This window comes from Camellia sinensis, chromosome 13 (genome assembly GCF_055761805.1).
Source record: "Camellia sinensis isolate YWXY chromosome 13, ASM5576180v1, whole genome shotgun sequence".
In the NCBI taxonomy this organism is placed as follows: Eukaryota; Viridiplantae; Streptophyta; class Magnoliopsida; order Ericales; family Theaceae; genus Camellia; species Camellia sinensis.
In genome coordinates this window covers 22,033,781-22,055,020 of record NC_138973.1, presented here as the reverse complement: position 1 = coordinate 22,055,020, position 21,240 = coordinate 22,033,781, and the positions used below count along the sequence as shown (strand labels likewise).

At 36.6% G+C, this 21,240-nt stretch overlaps 1 protein-coding gene across 1 annotated transcript; it reads right to left on the bottom strand.

Annotated features, from left to right (window-relative positions):
• Nucleotides 1–448: 448 nt before the first annotated feature.
• Nucleotides 449–6,159, bottom strand: LOC114261361 (Protein kinase family protein). Its single transcript, XM_028201633.2, has 16 exons — nt 5,179–6,159; nt 3,961–4,092; nt 3,789–3,862; nt 3,623–3,692; nt 3,462–3,517; nt 3,285–3,356; nt 2,993–3,087; nt 2,818–2,884; nt 2,591–2,720; nt 2,290–2,508; nt 2,043–2,185; nt 1,783–1,957; nt 1,547–1,637; nt 1,311–1,468; nt 1,029–1,217; nt 449–930 (listed from the first exon to the last, which is right to left on the bottom strand). Exons 1-16 carry the CDS (start codon nt 5,560–5,562, stop codon nt 871–873), a joined length of 2,115 nt encoding a protein of 704 aa, XP_028057434.1. The 5' UTR covers nt 5,563–6,159; the 3' UTR covers nt 449–870.
• Nucleotides 6,160–21,240: the final 15,081 nt, after the last annotated feature.

Here is a 21,240-nt window from a genome sequence, read left to right as displayed (position 1 = left end):
TTTTGTTGAGATAGATTTCAACTCTTTTTTCTTTTCCCCCTGTTGGTAGTAAGGATATGAACTGATCAATATATACACCAAATGCCACACAAAAAAACGAAAAGAAGTTGTTTGACCATAAGTTAAGAAAAAACAATGGCTTGACCATAACCCAGGTAACAATACACATAATGAGATAAGAACTATAAAGAAAAATTCAATGGGACGTGGATTTTGCAATTATAACACGGAATGGATTCACTAGCCAAATGCACCCAGTCTGGTCAGAGAGACAGATACATAAATGCAAAATTGGTAATGATAAGAAGCAGGCAGGGAGGAGGAATTATATCAACAAAATTAAGTAAATAACATATTCAAAATCACATCACTGCTAAAAGGTTTTAGGGATGCAAGACCAGAAATAGAAGAATGAAGTAAAAAAAGAACAAAAACAAGACGATAGACATAAAAAAAGGTCTACGGTTCAGTTCCAAATTCTATAATTGCATGTTCCCAAAATAACATCAATAATCAAACCATGACCCATGCATGTCTTCAACCAAGTACTTATTTTGCAAAACTATACAAACTTTTGACAGTACAAAACATCATTGGGTACAAAGAGATTATGGTCATTAGCTAATAAGCATCTCAACATAATTGAAACATAGTGCACAGGTGTTAGTAACAATTCTATGTGATAGTGACGCTAAGTAAAGCTTTGCATACATCCACTCCCAAATGACATGATGACTCAATCTGTCTTTAAAAGACAAGGAGAGCTTCGCTTCACCAAAGAGCAATAGATGGAAAAAACTGGACCATGGCTCCTAAGGTTGAGCAATCAAAAAAATATCAATGAGCTTCCCTGACAACACGCTGACCAGCTCATGAAACAGTTCGACCATAGCAAACAGAAGCAATATAAAGATTTTTTGCCCATTTCTCCTGCAAGGAACAACCCCAGAAAGCTAGGTTAATGAAACAACGCTTCTAAGTACATGAAAAGCAAAAAAGTGTAAAATGATAGATGTGAATAATCAAACCTTGACGTGTGTACTAGGAAAAGCAGTAGTCCTAAGAGTCTCTTGTGTTTCATCTGCAGGTTTTCTCCTTGGCACACTGAGAACGAGAGCAGCCTGGTCCCAAGTTGCTGCAGTAGATGTGATGCGATAACCAGCATCCCACCTCCGATGAATACCTTCACTAGGATAAAGAAAATCAAGTTCCACAACCTGCATTTCAACAAAGAAATTTGATCAAGAAAGTTTTCTTCACCAGAAAATTGGCTTTCTAACTGAGCAAAGCTCCAAAAATTATAACTGAACCTGATCAGAAAATCCTGCTCCACGAGACATGACAATTGCCCATCTACTTCCTGCAGTAGCCATGGCAGTTACATAGAATCCTTCCCTCCATTTTTTATTTATCCACTTGAATGGAAATGACTCGCTCACTTTATAGGATTGCTGTAAATACTGGGTACCTAGATTTTAAAGTAGTGAAAGTGAGAACAACAGTAAGTGCCAATATAACTACTAAACATAAAATTTGTTAAACTAACCCTTGGACATCACCACCAATGAGCTCCCATTAGTAGCCCCTGCTATAGCGCTAATATAATAGTTCTTCTCCCATTGTTCCATTATCCATTCCTTTAAGAAAGATAAATGGGAAGGATTAGTTCGTTGATTTACACACACTCAGGCAATAAGCACATTTCAAAAAAGTGCAAAGTGCAGCACATATTATCATGTTCTATGCCTTGTCAGTAGAAAGTTGTTAAGGACTACAAGCAACCTTGTGAAGAAAATAGGGAGAGAGCTCATAAACTTGAGAACTGAAGCCAGTGCCTGCATCCATGATCAAGGCCCACAGGTTTGAACAAGATGCCACACTGCTGATGAATAACCCATCTTCATTTCCTTTCTCAATATGCTGGGAAAGCCTCACATCTGCCACATTATAGTGATATCTACAACACAAAATGTAAACATAACTACTTTAGCCTTTTGCTATTAATCTGTAAGAAGTTAAATGCATATGTTCAAAATCTGTACCTTTGCTTCATAGGCCGGCGAGCGTTGTAAACACTAATCCATTGTGTTGCAGGCATTCCCATTCTTACCTTCTTCTTCGGTTGTTCATCATCTTCCTCTTCCATTGTTAATCTTCCTCTTTTATGTCCAACTTGAAATATAAGCTACACAGTATGTAGACAAATATTAGACACACAAAATCAAGAGTAAGTAAAATTTTCATTTTAATTATACAACTACAGAATATAGTCAAAAAGCTAGATAGTACCTTTTGAGCTCCATCAGTGTTGATGGGTCTGATATCTGGATTTGGACCAACTATCCCGTCAAAGAGGGAGATGTATTTTGCATAGTTAGGTTCCTCATCAAACTTCAAGTTCACCACATACTCTACAAACTGTCTAAAAGGAGCAGGACAAAAGCAACAGAGAGTTTCTGGAGAAGTTGCCATCTTCTTCTTGCATACAAGGAACCCTTTGTTCTCCCCCTAATTAAACAGTCGTGTCAGAATAATATAGAAATGACATATAAATCAACAATAGCCTGTTCCAAGTTGGGCAACTGCTAACCTGATATCCTTGCCAAGGCAGTCGGCCTCGGAGAAGAAAAATGAGAGTGTAAGCAAGAGACTCCAAATCATCTCTCCTGCTCCCAGTTCTTCCAAGATGAGCATGCACACTTGCATAGCGCACCGTTCCCCTGAAACACCAAAATGATCATGCTCAATTGAAAAAAGAAAAAGAAAAAAAAAACTAGTAGAAAGGAACTAGAATAAATTATTGAAACATTAGCTTACCTAAAAACATCTGGCCGTTGATCATAATCAACATGTAGACCAGTAGAACCATCACGCCACCTGGTTGCTGCATGTCAAAATGTGTAATCAGAATAATGAAAAACTGGCATAATTCAGTATCGTACTGTGTCTTATATTTGTACTGCAGAGAACAAATGTATATCGTAAAATTTACCCAATCCAAGGTCAACAAGAAACAGTTTTTTCTCATCAGGTGTCCCTGGCGGACCAAGCAAAAAGTTCTCAGGCTTTACATCTCCATGCACATATCTGCATAAAGTTGTAGCAGTCATATACAGACCATATATTTTAACAAGTGGAAATTGCTACAGCTAAATAATACTAATTGGATTCTAAGTTTATTTACAAACATAAAAAGGCGAAGAAAGAAAAACCTCTCGTCACATCAAGCGAAGTAAAAAAGAATATAAGCAAAATTAAAAAGTAAATGGGGTAAAAAAAGTCACCCTCTGGAGTGCATCTTCTCTAATATAGAGATTGCTTCAATGGCAATGCAGGCAACCATTTCAATGGACATCCTGAAGTTGGAAAACATAACAGAAGCTTCAGAGATGTGTCAATTGGAACAAGAAACTATGATAAAAGGTATGTTCTTCAGAAATTAAATTTGAGAAGAAGCCTACGCGTGGGAGTTGTTATTCCAAACATCCCATAAACTAGGTCCAAGCATATCCATCACCTGCAATTATAGTAATTTTTCGGTATCAAACAAGCAGACAGATTAAGATTTAGAAATACAATATCATACTATACAAGGACAGCATATAAAGTTGATGACACACACCATTATATAGTAATCTCCTTGTCGACCCTTGTAATGTGCTCGTGGCACACCATGACTGCCACCAAGTGAGCTGAGAAAATAGCAGAAGCAGCAAAGCATTAGCCACGAATTTTAGGGGGGGAAAAAATCCTAAGGTGAGTATGCAATATAACCAAAAAAGACTCACTTGTAAACTTGCCACTCATAGGGCGGTCCATAATTACATCCCTTACTGCTTCTATGCTCAAATTTCAAGGCTACCTAAAAGTTTCAATAGATCACATAACATGTTAAGAAGAATAAATGCAGAATCAATCTCTGCATGATGTTTTTCCACTATCTATAAAAAAATATCTTACCTCTATAGCACCTGGGCCAGTTCTTTCATTTGGATTTGGAGCATTAATGCGGCGACCAACATATACCTGTCCAAAACCTCCTTTTCCAAGTTTCTTATCAATTCTGTATGGTGGGGAACCACCAACCTGAACCTGATATAAAAGCAAAGAAGACTATTAATAGAAGCATTCAACCATACATCGTGGCACTCCTAGCCCCCATTGCAAGATCACAAGTATGAGGTACCAATATCCTCATTGGAAATCATATTTTTTCTTCACTATAATCTTGCTTGCTTGTTTTGGAAGCTTAGTAAAATATAAACATCAAATTCTTTCGTGCTCTACAATACAAATGTACAAATGTAACCATGGTTATCTGGAGATAATTTTAAGTGAAACCATGCTTATCAACAATCTCCTTTTTAACAAACGGAAAGCATTCTACATTGGTACTGAACAAACTAAAGTACAATAGTTTAATTACAATCTGTCAAGCATATGTCTTGAAACCATGCTTATCAACAATCTCATTTTTAACAAGAAAAAAAAAGCATTCTACATTATATTGAACTAAATGAAGTACAGCTTGATTAGAATCTATTCAGCACATATCTTGCTTTCAAATTTCAATAGCAAAACTATCTTTAGCTTTTAAGATCAAGTAAAGTGGTTCTATGCTACTTGCTAAATTTGTTTTATTCTTTCCAAGTAGCATCTCTTCAAGCTAAATAAACAATAACAAGGAGCTCCATCAAAGTACAAAATGAGAAATCCCCACATTCAAAATAACAAACATCTTCAGCTTCTCTTCCAACTCCAAAATAACATTTAAAGAAAATACTTTGCAAAATTTTTAAACCCTTCAATCATAACATTTTAGTTAATTAAAACTCAAAAACCCAAAATTCCGCATTCAACTAAAACAGTTCAACTCAACTCCACAACCCTTAATCCCAATTACTTGGGAACCTAAATAAAAACAGTATAACAGATTCAATAATAAAGTTCAATTTTTTATTTTTTAAATTTAATTTGAAGCCCAAACAAGATGTAAACATATATCCCACAAACATTTCTTCTCTTCAGCCCAGTTTTCTCCACAACCAAACACAAAAGCAAAATATTAAAAACACAACCATATCTAAAAACAGAAAAATGAGCCTGCAACAGTGTGTGTGTGCATATATATATATATATATAGAGAGAGAGAGAGAGAGAGAGAGAGAGGAAATTAACCCTCTCAGGGAGTGGAGCAGTGCTTCCTTCATCTTCAGCAGGCAAGCCCTTATCGCCGCTCCGGCCACCACTATCATACTCATCCATCTTCTTCTTCTCCCCAACCCCCCAAACCCTAGCTGCTGCTTCTTCTTCACCTTCAAACGACGTCGTCTTCCGGCTATTAACCTTCACAACATTCTCATCATCATCATCATCCACCAAAACCAGCTCCTTCTCCTCCTTCCTCTGCTTCTGTCCAGTTCGCCCCTGCCGATTCCGTACGGTTCTCCCCGTCCTCTTATTGTTCCCTTCTTCTTCGCGTTGTTCTTCGATCGCAGCAATCGGTTGGTTCTTCTTCTTCGAAGGTCGTCCTCTGCGCACTCCGCTACGCAGTTGAGGCATATCTATCGATCATCCATCAAATAATTTGATTACCCCCACACTAACCCTCATGAACCTTCCAGAATTCCACCGACGATAATCGATTTTCGATCGGTTTAGAAGAGGTTAGCAAGGGCAAATTGGGGATCAGATATATAAATACACACATGCAGAGTGATATATATATATATATATATATTAGGGTTTGAATTGTGAAATTTTCAGAGATCTGTGGATGGAAATGAAAAACAATGGCGTCAAAGGAGAGAGAGAGAGAGAGAGAGAGAGAGAAGCAGTGCTGTGTTGTTGATTTTTATTTTTTTAATTTTCAAGGTGGATTATCGACGTGGAGGGGTGTTATTGGGGGAAGCTCGAGTGTGAAATTCTGCGGAGACGCGGATTTCGTTTGTTGTGTCGTTGTTGTTCGGGCTTGGTACTCGCTTTAGGGCCAATAAGGAGGCCGACATGTCATTTAGGTTAAGAGATTCTTGTGTTGTGGTGCCCATAAGTTTTTTCTTGAGGTAATTTTGGTGAAAAATAGGATAAGGTGAGGGGAATCCGAGCATCTCCAACGCTTAAAAAATTCTTCTCATATAGCATGTTTTAAAGGAATAATTCGAAATTTTATCAAATTATCAGTCAATTGGGGAGGGAAATCGGGAATATCCGGCTGATCAATGAGTCACTGTAAGTTTTTCAAAATCTTAAAACAAACTTTGTAAGAATGTGGTCGATTAGGTGACAATCAACTAAATATTTAGTTTTATAGTATTTTAATAAAAGACTCAGACATTTTTAATTTGATGAAAGATTTGGAATATTTTGAAGTTGATATTAGTTTAATGTTAACGTTGGACCATATTTTTTATTAGTTTTTTTTTATCAAACTTAAATTTAATAAAAAATCTAATGAAGGATTGAAGATGGTCTTACATCTCAGAGGAACAGAGTTTTTTTTTTTTACACAAATATGGAGGGGTGACTTGCAACCCCACAATTTTTTAGTTACATCTCATTATAGAATTACTTACACTCTGTATATGTTTATAATTTTATTTATTTATTCTCACTATGCTGTAATTCCTCATGAGAAAATGGGATATGAAAAAAAAAAATTATAAATAGTTTTTGGAGTACATATTACTCCTAACATATAGTTTTAAAAAGTTGAATGCTTTTTATTATTTTTATTTTATGCAAATTGTATAACATTTTAATATATCCAATGAGGATATATATTAAAAAAAATTATAAATTAAAATATTTTTATTTAAAAACATATGTTGGAAAATTTTTAAAATATTATACAACTCACATAAAAGTTTTTGTGATTAAAAAATATAATTTTTTTAAATTTGATGACATGTACGTAAAAGTACAAGATAGAAAAAGAAAATTGTCATATAGAGTGCTTCCGTTTGGGAAGTGGGTTGGCTTTTTGGTTTTTTTGGCTATTTTAGCCTGGGCTAAAAAGTTTGGTTTGGGAAGGGCTTTTTGACTTTTTTGACTTTTTTTGTGAGAGAAGAATGTAATGATTATAGGTTGGATGTGATGTTTTGTTTGTTATGGCTAAAATAGCCTATTTTGTTTTTTGTGGCTAAAATAGCCAAAAAAGCCTGAAAAAGCCCTTGCCAAACACAGGCTTCATCTCATGTCCTATAATTATTTTTCATGACTGGCTATTATTTTTTTATGATAAATTTTTATTTTGAATTTAATTAAAATATCTCAATAGTTTTTTTTATTATTTTATTTTCTTTCTTTTTTTCTAAATTGTTTTAATTTTTGAATTTAATGAACACAATTAAAATTGAATTCAAAACATACTCACAAAAACTATCCAAATATCTTATGATATTTGTGTTTTCAGTAAATAAGAAACTACGAAACATATTAGTTAATTATTGAATAATTATCCAAATTAAAGATGCACTAAGCCAAGGATTGATCACTAATGACACCACCAGAGACTCCAATTTAAGGAATATTTGGAAATTGAGGTTTCTTAGTGAATTTTTAATTTTTAATAAAAATATATTTAAGAAAAATAAATAAAATAATTTAAAATTTTATAATAATTTTTTGACTGAAAATTCACCATCCGAAACAAGGCCTTAATGCTGACCAAAAAGCATAACAATGGCGTCACCAAGTTGCTTTAATAAGACAACCATATTTCTAATTTCAAAATAATTAATTGACAAAAAGTTTGTATATATTAGTGAAACCTTCTATTCTTCTTTGAAAGGCATGGATTTAATAAAAAAAACTTAACATATCCATCCAACTGTGTCTTCAACTAGGAGCCACACCTAGCCTCATGAGACCTCAATTATAAATTGATTATTGCTTTAGCAATATCAGTCATCTTTTGCCTAATACCGTGTTTAGTTAGAGAATTTGAGAAAATGTTTAAAAATAAAAAGAGAAAAGGTAGGTAACATGAGAATAAAATATATTTATATTTTACCTAATTTCATATACCTTTTCTCTTTTCATTTCTAATTCCTTCCAAAATTTCCCTACCAAACAGCATAATTGTTTATTCTATGTGGGTATTTGAGAAGTGAGTTTTTTTTGTAGATTTTTTTAGTTGTAGGATATTACTGGAGAAATTTTTTTTTATGTTTGAGAAGATAGTTGAGTTTTTTGTAACTGGATGTAATATTTGTAAGAGAAAAAATGAAATGATTATGGGATTTGATGTGATATTTTATTTGAATTTGTTTTTTTTAATTTTGTAAAATATTTGTCTTGTAGTAAAAAAAAAATTTAAAAAAAATTTCAAAAATCAAGTTGCCAAACACAGGCTGTTTGCCTAATTTTTTATTGGAAAATGTCTCGTAGCTCAAATTTTGTGGCTCAAAAGTGGCTCAAATGTCCAAAACGACGTCGTTTTGGCCATTTTTATGTTGTTATGTACTCAAAACGACGTCGTTTTGACAATTTGAGCCACTTTTAAGCCACAAAATTTGAGCTACGTAGCATCGTCGTTTTTTATTATGGTTATTTCAACTGCCTTTTCTTGTCCCTTTCAAACCGATTCTACTTTGGTTTGGTATAGAATTAGGAGGAGATGGATGATAAGTAATATATGTACATTTTAGGCAACTTTGGCAACCTTGAAAAATTCGTCAAAAAGTAAAAAGGTTAACACTATTTATTAAAAAAAATATTAAACAAATAATATACACATATTAATACAAATCAAAAAATAAACTCATGGATTGGTACCGACGAAATCACGTCTATCGGATATCACTAAATACATGATCAAATTAGTTTTGTATAAAAATAGATGGTGTTATAGTTAATAGTTAACAAAAAAAAACTAACACGATTAGATAGCTATCAATATCCAATCAACGTGATTTTTTATAAGCACATATTATTCGATGAGTTCTACATATTGAACGGTTCCGATTAGTAAAACGGGACCCGTGGTGGGCCCCCATGGGCCGAACAGAACCGATCAATTTATGTCCGAAAAGAAGAGAATCAATCTTCTACACTGCCCTCTCCCGCACTGCCCTTTAGGCTTCCAACCGTACGGCCTATTCCATCACTTTATTCCCCTATATCCTTATTTATATAATTTTTTAATACATATATTTTCATAAAAAATTAAAAAGTTAACTAAAACATTCATATTTTTTCCCTCAATTTTTTAGTCTAAAAAGACAAAGGCCTTGTTTGGTTTGTATTTGAGAAACATGTTTTGAGATAAAAAGTACGAAAATTTATTTGGTTTGGTTTTTTTTCAAAAGATGTTTTGAAAAATTATTTTGAAAGAGAGTTTTGAAAAAAGTGATTGATTTGATGTGTATAAGAGAGAGATTTGTTTGGAAAATTTGTAAACCAAACAAGTTTTGGAAAAAAATTTTGAAAAAATTAGTTTGGTTTGATTACTTTTAAAAATTTATATGTAGAGAATTTTTCCTAAAATTTTTTAAGAAACACAAACCAAACAAGGCCAAAAAGTGTATTTATTTAAGACACTCCAAACAACCCCTTAATATCATAACATACCAGATGGATTTATGTATGCTATTGGATTACTGCACTATAGGGATATCAAAAAATAAAAAAATGTAGTGAGATTTAAAAAATTAAATTTGATTGTTAGATAAGGATAAGCGATAACTTATAGAGTATAATTAATTATGCTAGAAAACTGAGATAAGTTATCTCATGATTTTGAGAGATTATTAATTTATTTGAGCAATTAATTCCCCTTAACGGTGGAATAAATTTATAACATCACGGAATTAAAAGACAAATTCTAATGGGTAGGGAATTGGTTTTTTTTTTTTTTTTAGAAAAATTCTATGGATCCCAAATAAACTGTCAAATTTACTACCAAACCTCTTATATGGGTGTGAGACCTATACAAATTACATGTGGGGTCTCACACCCATGTGAGAGGTTTGGTAAAAATTTGATAATTTATTTGGAATCCTAACATAACTCTTTTTTAACATATTGGATTTTGAACTTATATTTGTTGCCCAAAAATTTTCATTTTTAAGAATATGAATGAAAAGAATACGAAAATTGTTCATGCTCTTACTTAAATTCAACTTTGAAGCAAATCCTTGTCACTTTTTTTATCTTATAACAATTCTTTTGCTTAAACTTATATCAAATTAAAATATGATTTTGTCCATTGAAGTGATATCAATTAAAATTTTTACTCAAATAAGGACAATGACTTAGTTTCTTACATATAAAATGTTAAACATATCAATTTTTTATTAAAAAAAAAAATAGAAGGATGTGTTAACACTACAAAAAAATTGCTTTTTTGCTGTCGCAAATACCCAAAACGTTGTCTCAAAAGCTTTTTTGCGACGGCAAGAGGGGGGTCGCAACAAAAGGGGTTGCTAAAGGGCTTTAGCGACGGTATAATGCCGTCTCCTATTTTTTGTGATGGCAAAAATGTCCTTTTGCGACGGCAAAATACTGTTGGCATTAATGTGTGGAAATCTAAATTTTTTGAGAAGACATTGTGGTGCCGTCGCTAAAAAGGTTATTTGCGACGGCAAAAATATCGTCGCTAAATGGTTATTTGAGACCACAAACATGCCGTCTCTAAAAATATTATTTGCGACGGTAAAGAATACCGTCGCTAAAGGTCTTTTGTTTCAACTAATTAATAATGCCAATATCTTTTGCGATGGCTATACTACCGTCACAAAAAAACTGGTTCTAATTTTTTTTGAGACGGTGTGGTTCCGTCTCAAAAAAAAAAAAAAAAACTGCAATAAAATTATTAAAAATATAAAAATTATCCGTATTAAATGAAAAATAACTAAAAAAAAAAACTGATAACTATATAATAATATAAAAATTCCAGTATATAAATAAAAATTCATCCATAATTAAAATATTCTTCCATTCATAACAACACATCAGCAAAATTATCCCACCACATAATGTTGCAGAATACATACATAATGTTGTTCACAAATCTAAATAACGTAAATCAAAAATAAAAATTTTCGTCATGATTCTTCCGTGGGTTACAAAAACAAAAGTTAGTCACAATCTTCACACGCCTGCATTCCACAAGAAACAAACTGCTACTCAGGAAATATCTGAAAATAAAAAATAAAAATAATTAATGACAATATAATTTTGTGTTAATATTTTAATTACAAAAAAGCATAAAAAAATTAACTACTATATAATTACAAAGATAGTTAAGTAAATAATTTTGGCTAGACAGAAAATACGGCTCTAACTCCCAAACCGGGAACTCGATTGGAGTCCCGTCTTCTTCCACAAGTCTCTCGTGCCTAGGCGGTCGTGTGTGTCAAGTTTCGTGCTAAACCGACGCTGTTTGGTGATTTTGAGGTATCAACACCTCGAATTCAAGTTTTTTAAGGAACTAGTTTACCTAGAGTGATATCCAACTTTAACTCTCAAATCGAGAACCCGATTCGAGCCCCGTCTTCTCCCACAAGTCTCTCGTGCCTAGGTGGTCGTGTGTGCCAAGTTTCGTGCCAATCCGACCCCTTTTGGTGATTTTGGGGCGTCAACACCTCGAATTCAAGTTTTTAAAAAAACTAGTTTGCCTAGACCGAAATATGGCTCTAACTCCCAAACCGGGAACCCGATTGGAGTCTCGTCTTCTCCCACAAGTCTCTCGTGCTTAGGTGGTCATGTATGCCAAGTTTCATGCCAATCCTACCCCGTTTGGTGATTTTGGGGCGTCAACACCTCGAATTTAAGTTTATTAAAGAACTAGTTTGCCTAGAGTGATATTCGACTCTGAAAAAATATAAAAATCCCCTAGATGTTGATTTGTGATTATGTATCAATTTTAAGCAGAGTATAACAATCCCAATCAAACAATCAAACAATCAAGACAAAGAGACACAACGATTTAACGTGGAAAAAACCACAATTGGACACCTCCAACTGTGATAAAAAAACCACGGGCAACAGCCACAAGACAATCCACTAAGAAGAATTAAAGGAATTACACAGGTATACTCTCAATTACCTAGCGAATCCACAACGCCTAATTGAACCAACCTTTATGTGCCTCTTCCAACCCCATCTTCACCACGGAATTGTCTTTCTGATGAGCCACTCCGGATTCCACCAAAGCTTCAGGCTCGAATTCTTCAGAATCCACAACTGAAGAATAACTCTCTCTTTTGTGTATAACAAACAAACCTTTGATGTACTCTCTTTAGATCATGAGTTGAATACTCAACAAAAACATCAAAGAAAACTCCCAAAGTATCCCCAGATATAAACCCTAGAAACCAAAAAGAAGATCTGGAGCAGTTATACTAAAATCTGACCCAACACGCGAATTTATAGAATCTGTCCCGCGATCTCCGCTCGAGCTCAACACAGCCCGCTTGAGCGGACTGACCAAAAACTGCGTGCGAACAAACTGAGATGCGCTCGAGCGTAGGAGAATCCGCTCGAGCGTAAAATCACACCTTCCAGTATTTTTACAGGCGACTGCAGAGATGCTGAGAGCTTCTAATCCCCGCTCGAGCGTCCCTTTCCCCACTCGAGCGGGAAGGCCAAAACTGGAAAAACTGGAAAAATATAACATGCTCGGACAGGCAACTTTGAATGCATTTTTGCATTTTGTTTCGGGGGCGCTGCCCTTCGACCCCGCCGTGGCGCTGCCCCGGACCCGCCAAGGGGCGCTGCCCCCTCGACCCCCGCGAGCTGACCGGGCAGCTCGATCCCTGTCATAATCAGCGAAGTGGCAATCTTGAAAGCTTTATCAACACAAACTTCTCTGAAAGGCTTGATTCGGGTTGGATTCGCATCTAAACACTCAAAGTCTCACTGAAATAAAAATGCGAATAAAATTACAACTCAAAGGAGTTTTGTCAAACGGGATTGCCAAGAATTAAAACCTAACAGACTCTAACTCCCAAACCGGGAACCCAATTCGAATCTCGTCTTCTCCCAACAGTCTCTCGTGCCTAGGAAGTCGTGTGTGCCAAGTTTCGTGCAAATCCAACCCCTTTTGGTGATTTTGGGACGTTAACACCTCGAATTCAAGTTTCTTAAGGAACTAATTTGCCTAAACCGAAATACGGCTCTAACTCCCAAACCGGGAACCCGATTGGAGTCCCCGTCTTCCCACAAGTCTCTCGTGCCTAGGCGGTCGTGTGTGCCAAGTTTGGTGCCAATCCGACCCCGTTTGGTGATTTTGGGGCATCAACACCTTGAATTCAAGTTTCTTAAGGAACTAGTTTGCCTATAGTGATATTCGACTCTAACTACCAAATCGGGAACCTGATTCGAGCCCCGTCTTCTTCCACAAGTTTCTCGTTCCTAGGCGGTCATGTGTGCTAAGTTTCGTGCCAATTTGACCCCTTTTGGTGATTTTGGGGTGTCAACACCTCGAATTTAAGTTTCTTAAGGAACTAGTTTGCGTAGATCGAAAATACGGCTCTAACTCCCAAACCGGGAACCCGATTGAAGTTCTCGTCTTCTCTCACAAGTCTCTCGTGCCTAGGCAGTCGTGTGTGCCAAGTTTTGTGCCAATCCGACCCCGTTTGGTGATTTTGGGGCGTCAACACCTCGAATTCAAGTTTCTTAAGAAACTAGTTTGCCTAGAGTGATATCCGACTCTAACTCCCAAATCGGGAACCTGATTCGAGCCCCGTCTTCTCCCATAAGTCTCTCGTGCCTAGGCGGTCGTGTGTGCCAAGTTTCGTGCCAATTCGACCCCTTTTGGTGATTTTGGGGCGTCAACACCTCGAATTCAAATTTTTTATAGAACTAGTTTGCCTAGACCGAAATACGGCTCTAACTCTTAAACCGGGAACCCGATTGGAGTCGCCTCCTCTCCTACAAATCTCTTGTGCCTAGGCGGTCATGTGTGCCAAGTTTCGTGCCAATCTGACCAGGTTGGTGATTTTGGGGCGTCAACACCTCGAATTCAAGTTTATTAAGGAACTAGTTTGCCTAGAGTGATATCCGACTCTAACTTCCAAATCGGGAACCCGATTGGAGTCCCCTCCTCTCCCACAAATCTCTCGTGCCTAGGCGGTCGTGTGTGCCAAGTTTCGTGCCAATCCGACCGGGTTAGTGATTTTGGGGCGTCAACACCTCGAATTCAAGTTTATTAAGGAACTAGTTTGCCTAGAGTGATATCCGACTCTAACTCCCAAACCGGGAACTCGATTCGAGCCCCGTCTTCTCCCACAAGTCTCTCGTGCCTAGGCGGTCGTGTGTGCCAAGTTTCGTGCCAATCCAACCCCTTTTGGTGATTTTGGGGCGTCAACACCTCAAATTCAAGTTTTTTATGAAACTAGTTTGCCTAGACCGAAATATGGCTCTAACTCTCAAATCGGGAACCCGATTGGAGTCCCCTCTTCTCCTACAAATCTCTTATGCCTAGGCGGTCGTGTGTGCCAAGTTTCGTGCCAATCCGACCCGGTTGGTGATTTTAGGGCGTCAACACCTCGAATTCAAGTTTCTTAAGGAACTAGTTTGCCTAGAGTGATATCCGACTCTAACTCCCAAACCGGGAACCCGATTCAAGCCCCGTCTTCTCCCATAAGTCTCTCGTTTCTAGGCGGTCATGTGTGCCAAGTTTCGTGCCAATCCGACCCCTTTTGGTGATTTTGAGGCGTCAATACCTCGAATTCAAGTTTCTGGATTTTAACAAAAATTACTGATGTAATCATGTAAATTACTAATGCATTTACAAAATTACTGGATTTTAACAAAAATTAATCATGTAAATTAGGAATTTGGGAAGAGAAATTGGAGGGAAAAAACGCAATGTAAGTATAGAGTGTTTGGAACAATTTTGTTCTTTCTTACCTTTAGCCCCGTGGAGAGGTGTTCCTTCGAGCTTCCAACTTGGGCATTTTCTATCGAGATTCAAGTCATGGGAGTTGAGAGTGGAGTGAGATCTGAAGCACGAAACTCGCTGCTGCTCGTCACTCCGGCGAAGGTCGTCGTTCACCTTCGTCACTCGTCGTTCACAGTCACTGGTGCTGGTCACTCCGGCGAAGGCCGTCATTCACCTTCGTTACTTTGCGAAGGCCGTTGTTCACCCTCCTTCATTCCGGCAATGCTGAATGCGAGTAGGGATTTTGAGGATTTTGGTTTGGTGATTTTAGAGATTTTGGTTTCAGATGGATTTTGATTTTGAGGATTTTGGAGATTTTAGGGACTTTGGGACATATGACCGCGAATGGGATAGAAATGAGCGGGATATCAAATATTTATTTTTTTGTGACAACATATTTCAACCATCGCAAATGGTACATAATTAACAAATAAAAACGACGTTGTTTTACCCATATTTGTTTGCGATGGGCTTTTGCCGTCACAAATGGTCCATCATTTGCGACAGTAACTTCTTACCGTCACTAAATAATATTTTTTGCGACAGTATACCGTGCATCGCAAATTTTCCTGAATTTTTCTTTTACAATCATCAGCGACGGAGGTCAGCCCCATCGCAAAAGGGCATTTTTCTTGACGGCAGATACACGCCGTCGCAAAAGACTTTTTTTGGCTACGGCCACTATACTGCGTCGCAAAAACCTCCGTGTTATTTGTCCTGTTTTCTTGTAGTGTAATAAATCAAAGTAATGCACTTTATAACTTTCAATAAATATATATAAATGAATCACATCATTCCATTTAAAATCTTTGTATATAAATTCTATTGTTTTACATAATTTTTTGTTTGCATAATGCCCCACCTAACAAGGTTCATGTCTAATGTAGTGAAATAGAAACTATGCTTTACAATACAAAACAAATACGAATAGCTCCAGCAATAAAAGAAGGGCAACACCTTTTTGGGTGTACATGCATAGGACTCTCTAAATCATGTCAAAAGGATATTGAAAATGATGGCATTGGCCATGTGTTGTGTTTGTTCTATGTTTGCTTTGGAAAAGTTAGGCTTCTCAATCCAAAATGAAACAATTTAGGAATTAGAACTATATCTACAAAGACCAATCACGGCATGGTGGTAGTGATCATCTCATGATGATCTCAATATTTTTGTGGTGTAGATGCAAGTTGGGAATTGACCAAAAAAAAGAAAAAGTAGAAGCGAGTTGAGATGCTTAGTATATTGTTCATCTAAAAAGTCAAGTTTATTTGTCCAAATAAGTGCCATTTCGAGAACATAGTAAAAAGTTACGTTTTTGGACAAAATGTCCAAAAACGTAAGTGTCAAAAACGCCAGAAAATTGGTTTGACAAGTGTTAAATACGTAGGTGTAAAATTACAAATTAGGGCCATTGAAAAAAAATAAAAAAAATAAATTTCTTATGTTGGGTAAGAGTATTTTGGTCATTTTAATTTGATTTGACACCATAAATAAATATTAAACTAAAAAGAAAAAAGTCAACTTTTTCCCAACTTTCCAAATCACTTTCCAAAAAGTTAAAAAACTTGGTAAAAAGTCGAAAGTCAACTTTTTACCAACTACTCAAAACACTGTAAAATTCAATGAAAAAATGTATGGACTTGCGTGCTCAGTCTTTGTTTTTTAAATTATTAATAGCTACTATTTATTTAGGTGGCGGGATAGAAATGATTATTTGATCATTAGACTACAAATTATGAGATTAGCAATCATGAGATACATATTATTGTTCACATGAAAGTCCTAATATGTATAAATTAGGATCTTATGCAAAATAAAAATGTTATATACTTAAAACAATGTTACATATAAAAATATTTTTTAAAAATATCTAATATTAAGAATATGTAGATCAAATTTATTTTGAATAACTTTGACACATAGGCTCACCATAGTGTAGTAAATCCATCATTCCATGATTGAAAAGGAATAAACAAAGAAGACTTTATCTATTAAAATTTGTTGGTTCATGAATTGATATTGAGCTTGGAAGAATTTACACCCCCAAAAAAACAAAACTACCCAACACTGTTGATCGATCTCTCTCTCTCTCTCTCTCATTGATACATGACTCCATTATTTTAGATATTTAATTTTTTTTTTTTTGGGTTTTGTTTTAATAACTGTTGTTGTCTAACAATTGATTCCCACGAAACTGTTGCTCTCAACTAAAGTAACTATCTCCGCCTTGTAACTATTGGTGTGTCCAACAATTGATTCCCTTAAAATGTTGTTGCTCTCAAGTAACTATCTTCCTTTCTTTCTATGAACTCGTCATCATTATAAGAATTTAATTAACCCTAAAAAAACATATATATATATATATATGTGAGAAAATATATTTTGTAAGTAGTTACAGATTGCTGTCAGACGAAGAAATTGTCTGAAGATGGCAACAGAATGGAGTGGAAAAGGATGGAGTTTATATTTACAAAAATTTTATAAACTAGTTTTTGTTTATTTTTTGTTTATTTTAAAAAAAACATAAACTATAAACGCGTTTGGTAATTAATAAAATGTTTAAAAAAAATTAAAAATATAAAAAGAGTGAGAAATGGCAAGTGGTGGCAAGTGGTGGTGGAAAGTGGTGACGGTGGGTGGTGGGTAGCTGGTGGCGGTGGGTGGTGGTGGTGGTGGTGGCAGTGGGTGGGTGGGTGGGTAGGTGACGATGGTGGGTGGTAGGTGGTAGGTGGTAGCGAGTGGGTGGTGGTGGCGGTGGCGAGTGGTGAGTAGTGGTGGCAGGTGGGTAACGGATGGCGGGTGGTGGGTGGTGGTGGTAGTGGTGGCGGGTAGTGGTGGCAGGTGGGTAGCGGATGGCGGGTGGTGGTGGGTGGTGGCAGGTGGATGGTGGGCGGTGATGGTGGGTGGGTGGGTGACGATGGTGGGGGTGGTGGTGGTGGTGGTGGCGAGTGGTGGTGGCAGGTGGGTGGCGGATGGCAGGGTGGTAGCGGGTGGGTGGTGGTTGGTGATGGTGGGTGGGTGACGGTGGTGGTGTTGGTGGTGGTGGTGGTGGCAGGTGGGTGGCGGGTGGTGATGGGTGGTAGTGGTGGTGGTGGGTGGGTGATGGTGGCGGGTGGTAGCGAGTGAGTGGTGGTGGTGGTGGTGGTGGGTGGTGGGTGGTGGTGGTAGTTGGGTGGCAAGTGGGTGGTAGATGGCGGGTGGTAGGCAGTAGCGAGTGAGTGGTGGTGGTAGTGGTAGTGGTAGTGGTAGTGGTGGTGGGGTGGAGGTGATGGGTGGTGGGTGATGGTGGTGGTGGCGGATGGGTGGCAGGTGGCTGGTGGTGGTAGGTGGCTGGTGGTGGATGGTGGTAGTAGGTGGGTGGTGAGTGGTGGTAGCAAGTAGGTGGCGGGTGGTGGTGGCGGCAGTGGCGAGTGGTGGCGGGTAGATGGCAGGTGGGTGGTGGTGGTGGTGGTAGCGAGGGGTGGGTGGTGGTGGTGGCGGGTGGTGGTGGCAGGTGGGTGGTGAGTGGTGGCGGCAAGTGATGGTAGAGGGTGGGTGGTGGTGGCGGAAGACGGTGGTGGAAAATGGTGGCGGGTGGTGGCTAGTGTTGGGTGGTTAAAAAAAAAAAAACTCAAAACAAAAACACATTTTTTGTGTTTTCATTTTTTAGCCAAATTTATAAACTGAGACCACTGATTTATAAATCAAAAATTTTACCAAACAAGTTTTTATTTGAGTTTTTAAAATTTTTGTAAATATAAACAGAAAACTGAAAACGTAAGTGTTACCAAACAGCACCCTAATATGTTTTTATTTATAAATTTCAAATTTAAAAAAAAAAAAATAGACATCAACATCACCAAACGCTGAAAAGGTCACCTGGGCTTAGAACCGCCCTAACTTTTATATCAGGCCTGAAATTTAAGCCCGAGCTCTCAACACCGAAAGGGCCCAAACTACTTCTTGGATTGGACTCTTGCCTTTACAGATTTCAGGTCCATTTCTAAGCCCAAACTACTGCTAACTCACATTTGTCGGATTGTGGCGTGCGGATGGTTTTTCAAAATCCGTTTGTCATTTGGTTTTTCGATACTTCTTAAATTATCAAATCATTTTTTTATTTTTATTTTTTTATGACTGATTTTATAAAATAAATAATTTAAATAATCGAAATGAGACTTTGATAAGTCATATTTGTCATGATCCAAACCTGGTACCCAAAGATTTGGCGTCGCAACTGGATGCCAATAAAGTAATTCTGAAATTTTCTGTAGTAGTAGCGCAACGGATAAATTAAATAAATTAAAATAATATGATTGGGTACTAAATGTTCATTAAACATAGTTATTTGGGCTTTATTGTATTACAAGAGTTCGATAAAAAAAAAAGTTTTTAAAAAAAATAAAAACAACACAGCGATTCATTTCCCATCTTAATCCCGCTAAACCTCGTCACCTGAAAGGGGTAGCAGCTATAAGCACATAGCAGAGTGAGAAATATTATATTGTGAGTGTAGGGGTACAAAATAGCCATGGATAGTTATTTAAGCTAAAGCATTGACATAATTGAGTTGAAAAACAAATTAACTAAGTGGCAGAAACAGAAATAAAAAACTATAGCCACGGTACAAAACAGAACAGAACATGAGTCACTAATGTGACAATCAGAATAGAGGTCAGTGGATCCATGATAAACAGGGGACCATAAAGTGATCAAACATGGGCTAATGGTTATTTAAGTCCCCCAAGGCGTGGGACTCCCGTAGTGGTACTTACAAAACATAATTGTTTATAAGGTTATAGTCAAATATTTGTTAAAATATAAACAAATATATCAATGAGTTTCATTTTAAGCAAATAGAGTTTATAAAAGAATCCTCGCAATTGGAATATTAATATAATTCATAAAACATAACTTGTATAAAATAAATTATGGTGAGTCAAAACATACGTAAACTATATCATGGTAACTTAAGATATATTTAAAACATATTATGATAGCTCAAGGTATAATATAACTCACCTTAAATTAATTTCTTATTCTTTCTTTCCACCACTCAAAGATTTCTCACCCGTGCCGTCATCCTTTTCTACTTTCTTTTTCTTTTCTGCTGCCCTTAACATGCCAATCCTCCCTATTTATAGGGAAGTAATCCATGGGTAATAAGTTACGGAAGGTTCCACGTATTGACGAGTGTAAATCTTGGCAGATTCACCCTTATCTATTTATTTATTAAATTTGTTGAGTTTATCTCTTAGGATTTACTTTGGTCTTTTACTATTCTAAAGGTTATTACCTTCTTTGGTAATCCATGATGACTCATAAAATTATATATGACTATAAGTTAGGTTCATAGCTAAAAATCTCACCACCAAACTATAAAACATCACTTACCATTTACTAAAATATTTTACGTGTGGTGTCTCACAATTTATTTCTTTAATTTAATCAATTAATTCATATTTTCCTAAACTATGCATTTATTTGTTTATTACTATTATTATTTATTTAGTATTATTGTTTTTGAGTTCTATTTATTGCAATTTTAAATTTAAAAAGAAAATTTGGGTGTCATAGTTCTCCTCTCCTAAAAAGAAGTTTGTCCCCAAACTTGACGTACCTTGGTTTTCGAAGAGGTGTGGATATTTGGTTCGCATTTGGCTTTCAGTTTTCCACGTTGCTTCTTCGACACGATGGTTTCTCCATAAGACTTTTACAAGAGGTATAGTCTTATTTCGAAGGACCTGGTTACGACGATCAAGAATTTGTACTGGTAGTTCCTCATAAGAGAGGTCTTCCTGAACTTCCAAGTTCTCGTAATCGACAAAATGCTCTGGATCTCGAAGATATCGCCGAAGCATCGAAATGTGAAACACATTGTGGACATTGGATAGTTCAGGTGGAAGTGTAAGGTGAGATGCCACAGAACCAATCCTTTCGAGTATCTCGAATGGGCCAATGTAACGTGGGTTTAACTTTCATCGCTTTCCAAATCGGATAACCCCTATTGTTGGTGAAATCTTTAGGAACACATGATCGCCTGTTTGAAACTCTAAGTCTCGTCTCCGTGTATCTGCATAGCTTTTCTGGCAACTTTGGGTAGTGCAAATTCGCTGCTGGATGAGTTGAATTTTATCGCTCGTTATTTGCACGATCTCAAGGCCTAACAATTTCCTGTCTCCGACTTCAGTCCAACACAGAGGTGATCGACATTTTCTTCCGTATAGTACCTCGTATGGTGTCATTCCAATGCTTGCATGGTAGCTGTTATTATAAGTGAATTCTACCAAAGGTAGATGATCGTCCTAATTACCTTTGAAGTCTAGTATACACAAACGTAACATATCTTCTAGAGTCTGGATTATCCTTTCAAA

Coding starts and splice junctions, on each gene's coding strand:
- LOC114261361 (XM_028201633.2), bottom strand. CDS start 5,562: ATGCCTCAACTGCGTAGCGGAGTGCGCAGAGGACGACCTTCGAAGAAG. Junction 3,693..3,788: donor TATGAGTGGCAAGTTTACAA/GTGAGTCTTTTT, acceptor CTATTTTCTCAG/CTCACTTGGTGGCAGTCATG. Junction 2,885..2,992: donor TCTTGTTGACCTTGGATTGG/GTAAATTTTACG, acceptor TTTGACATGCAG/CAACCAGGTGGCGTGATGGT.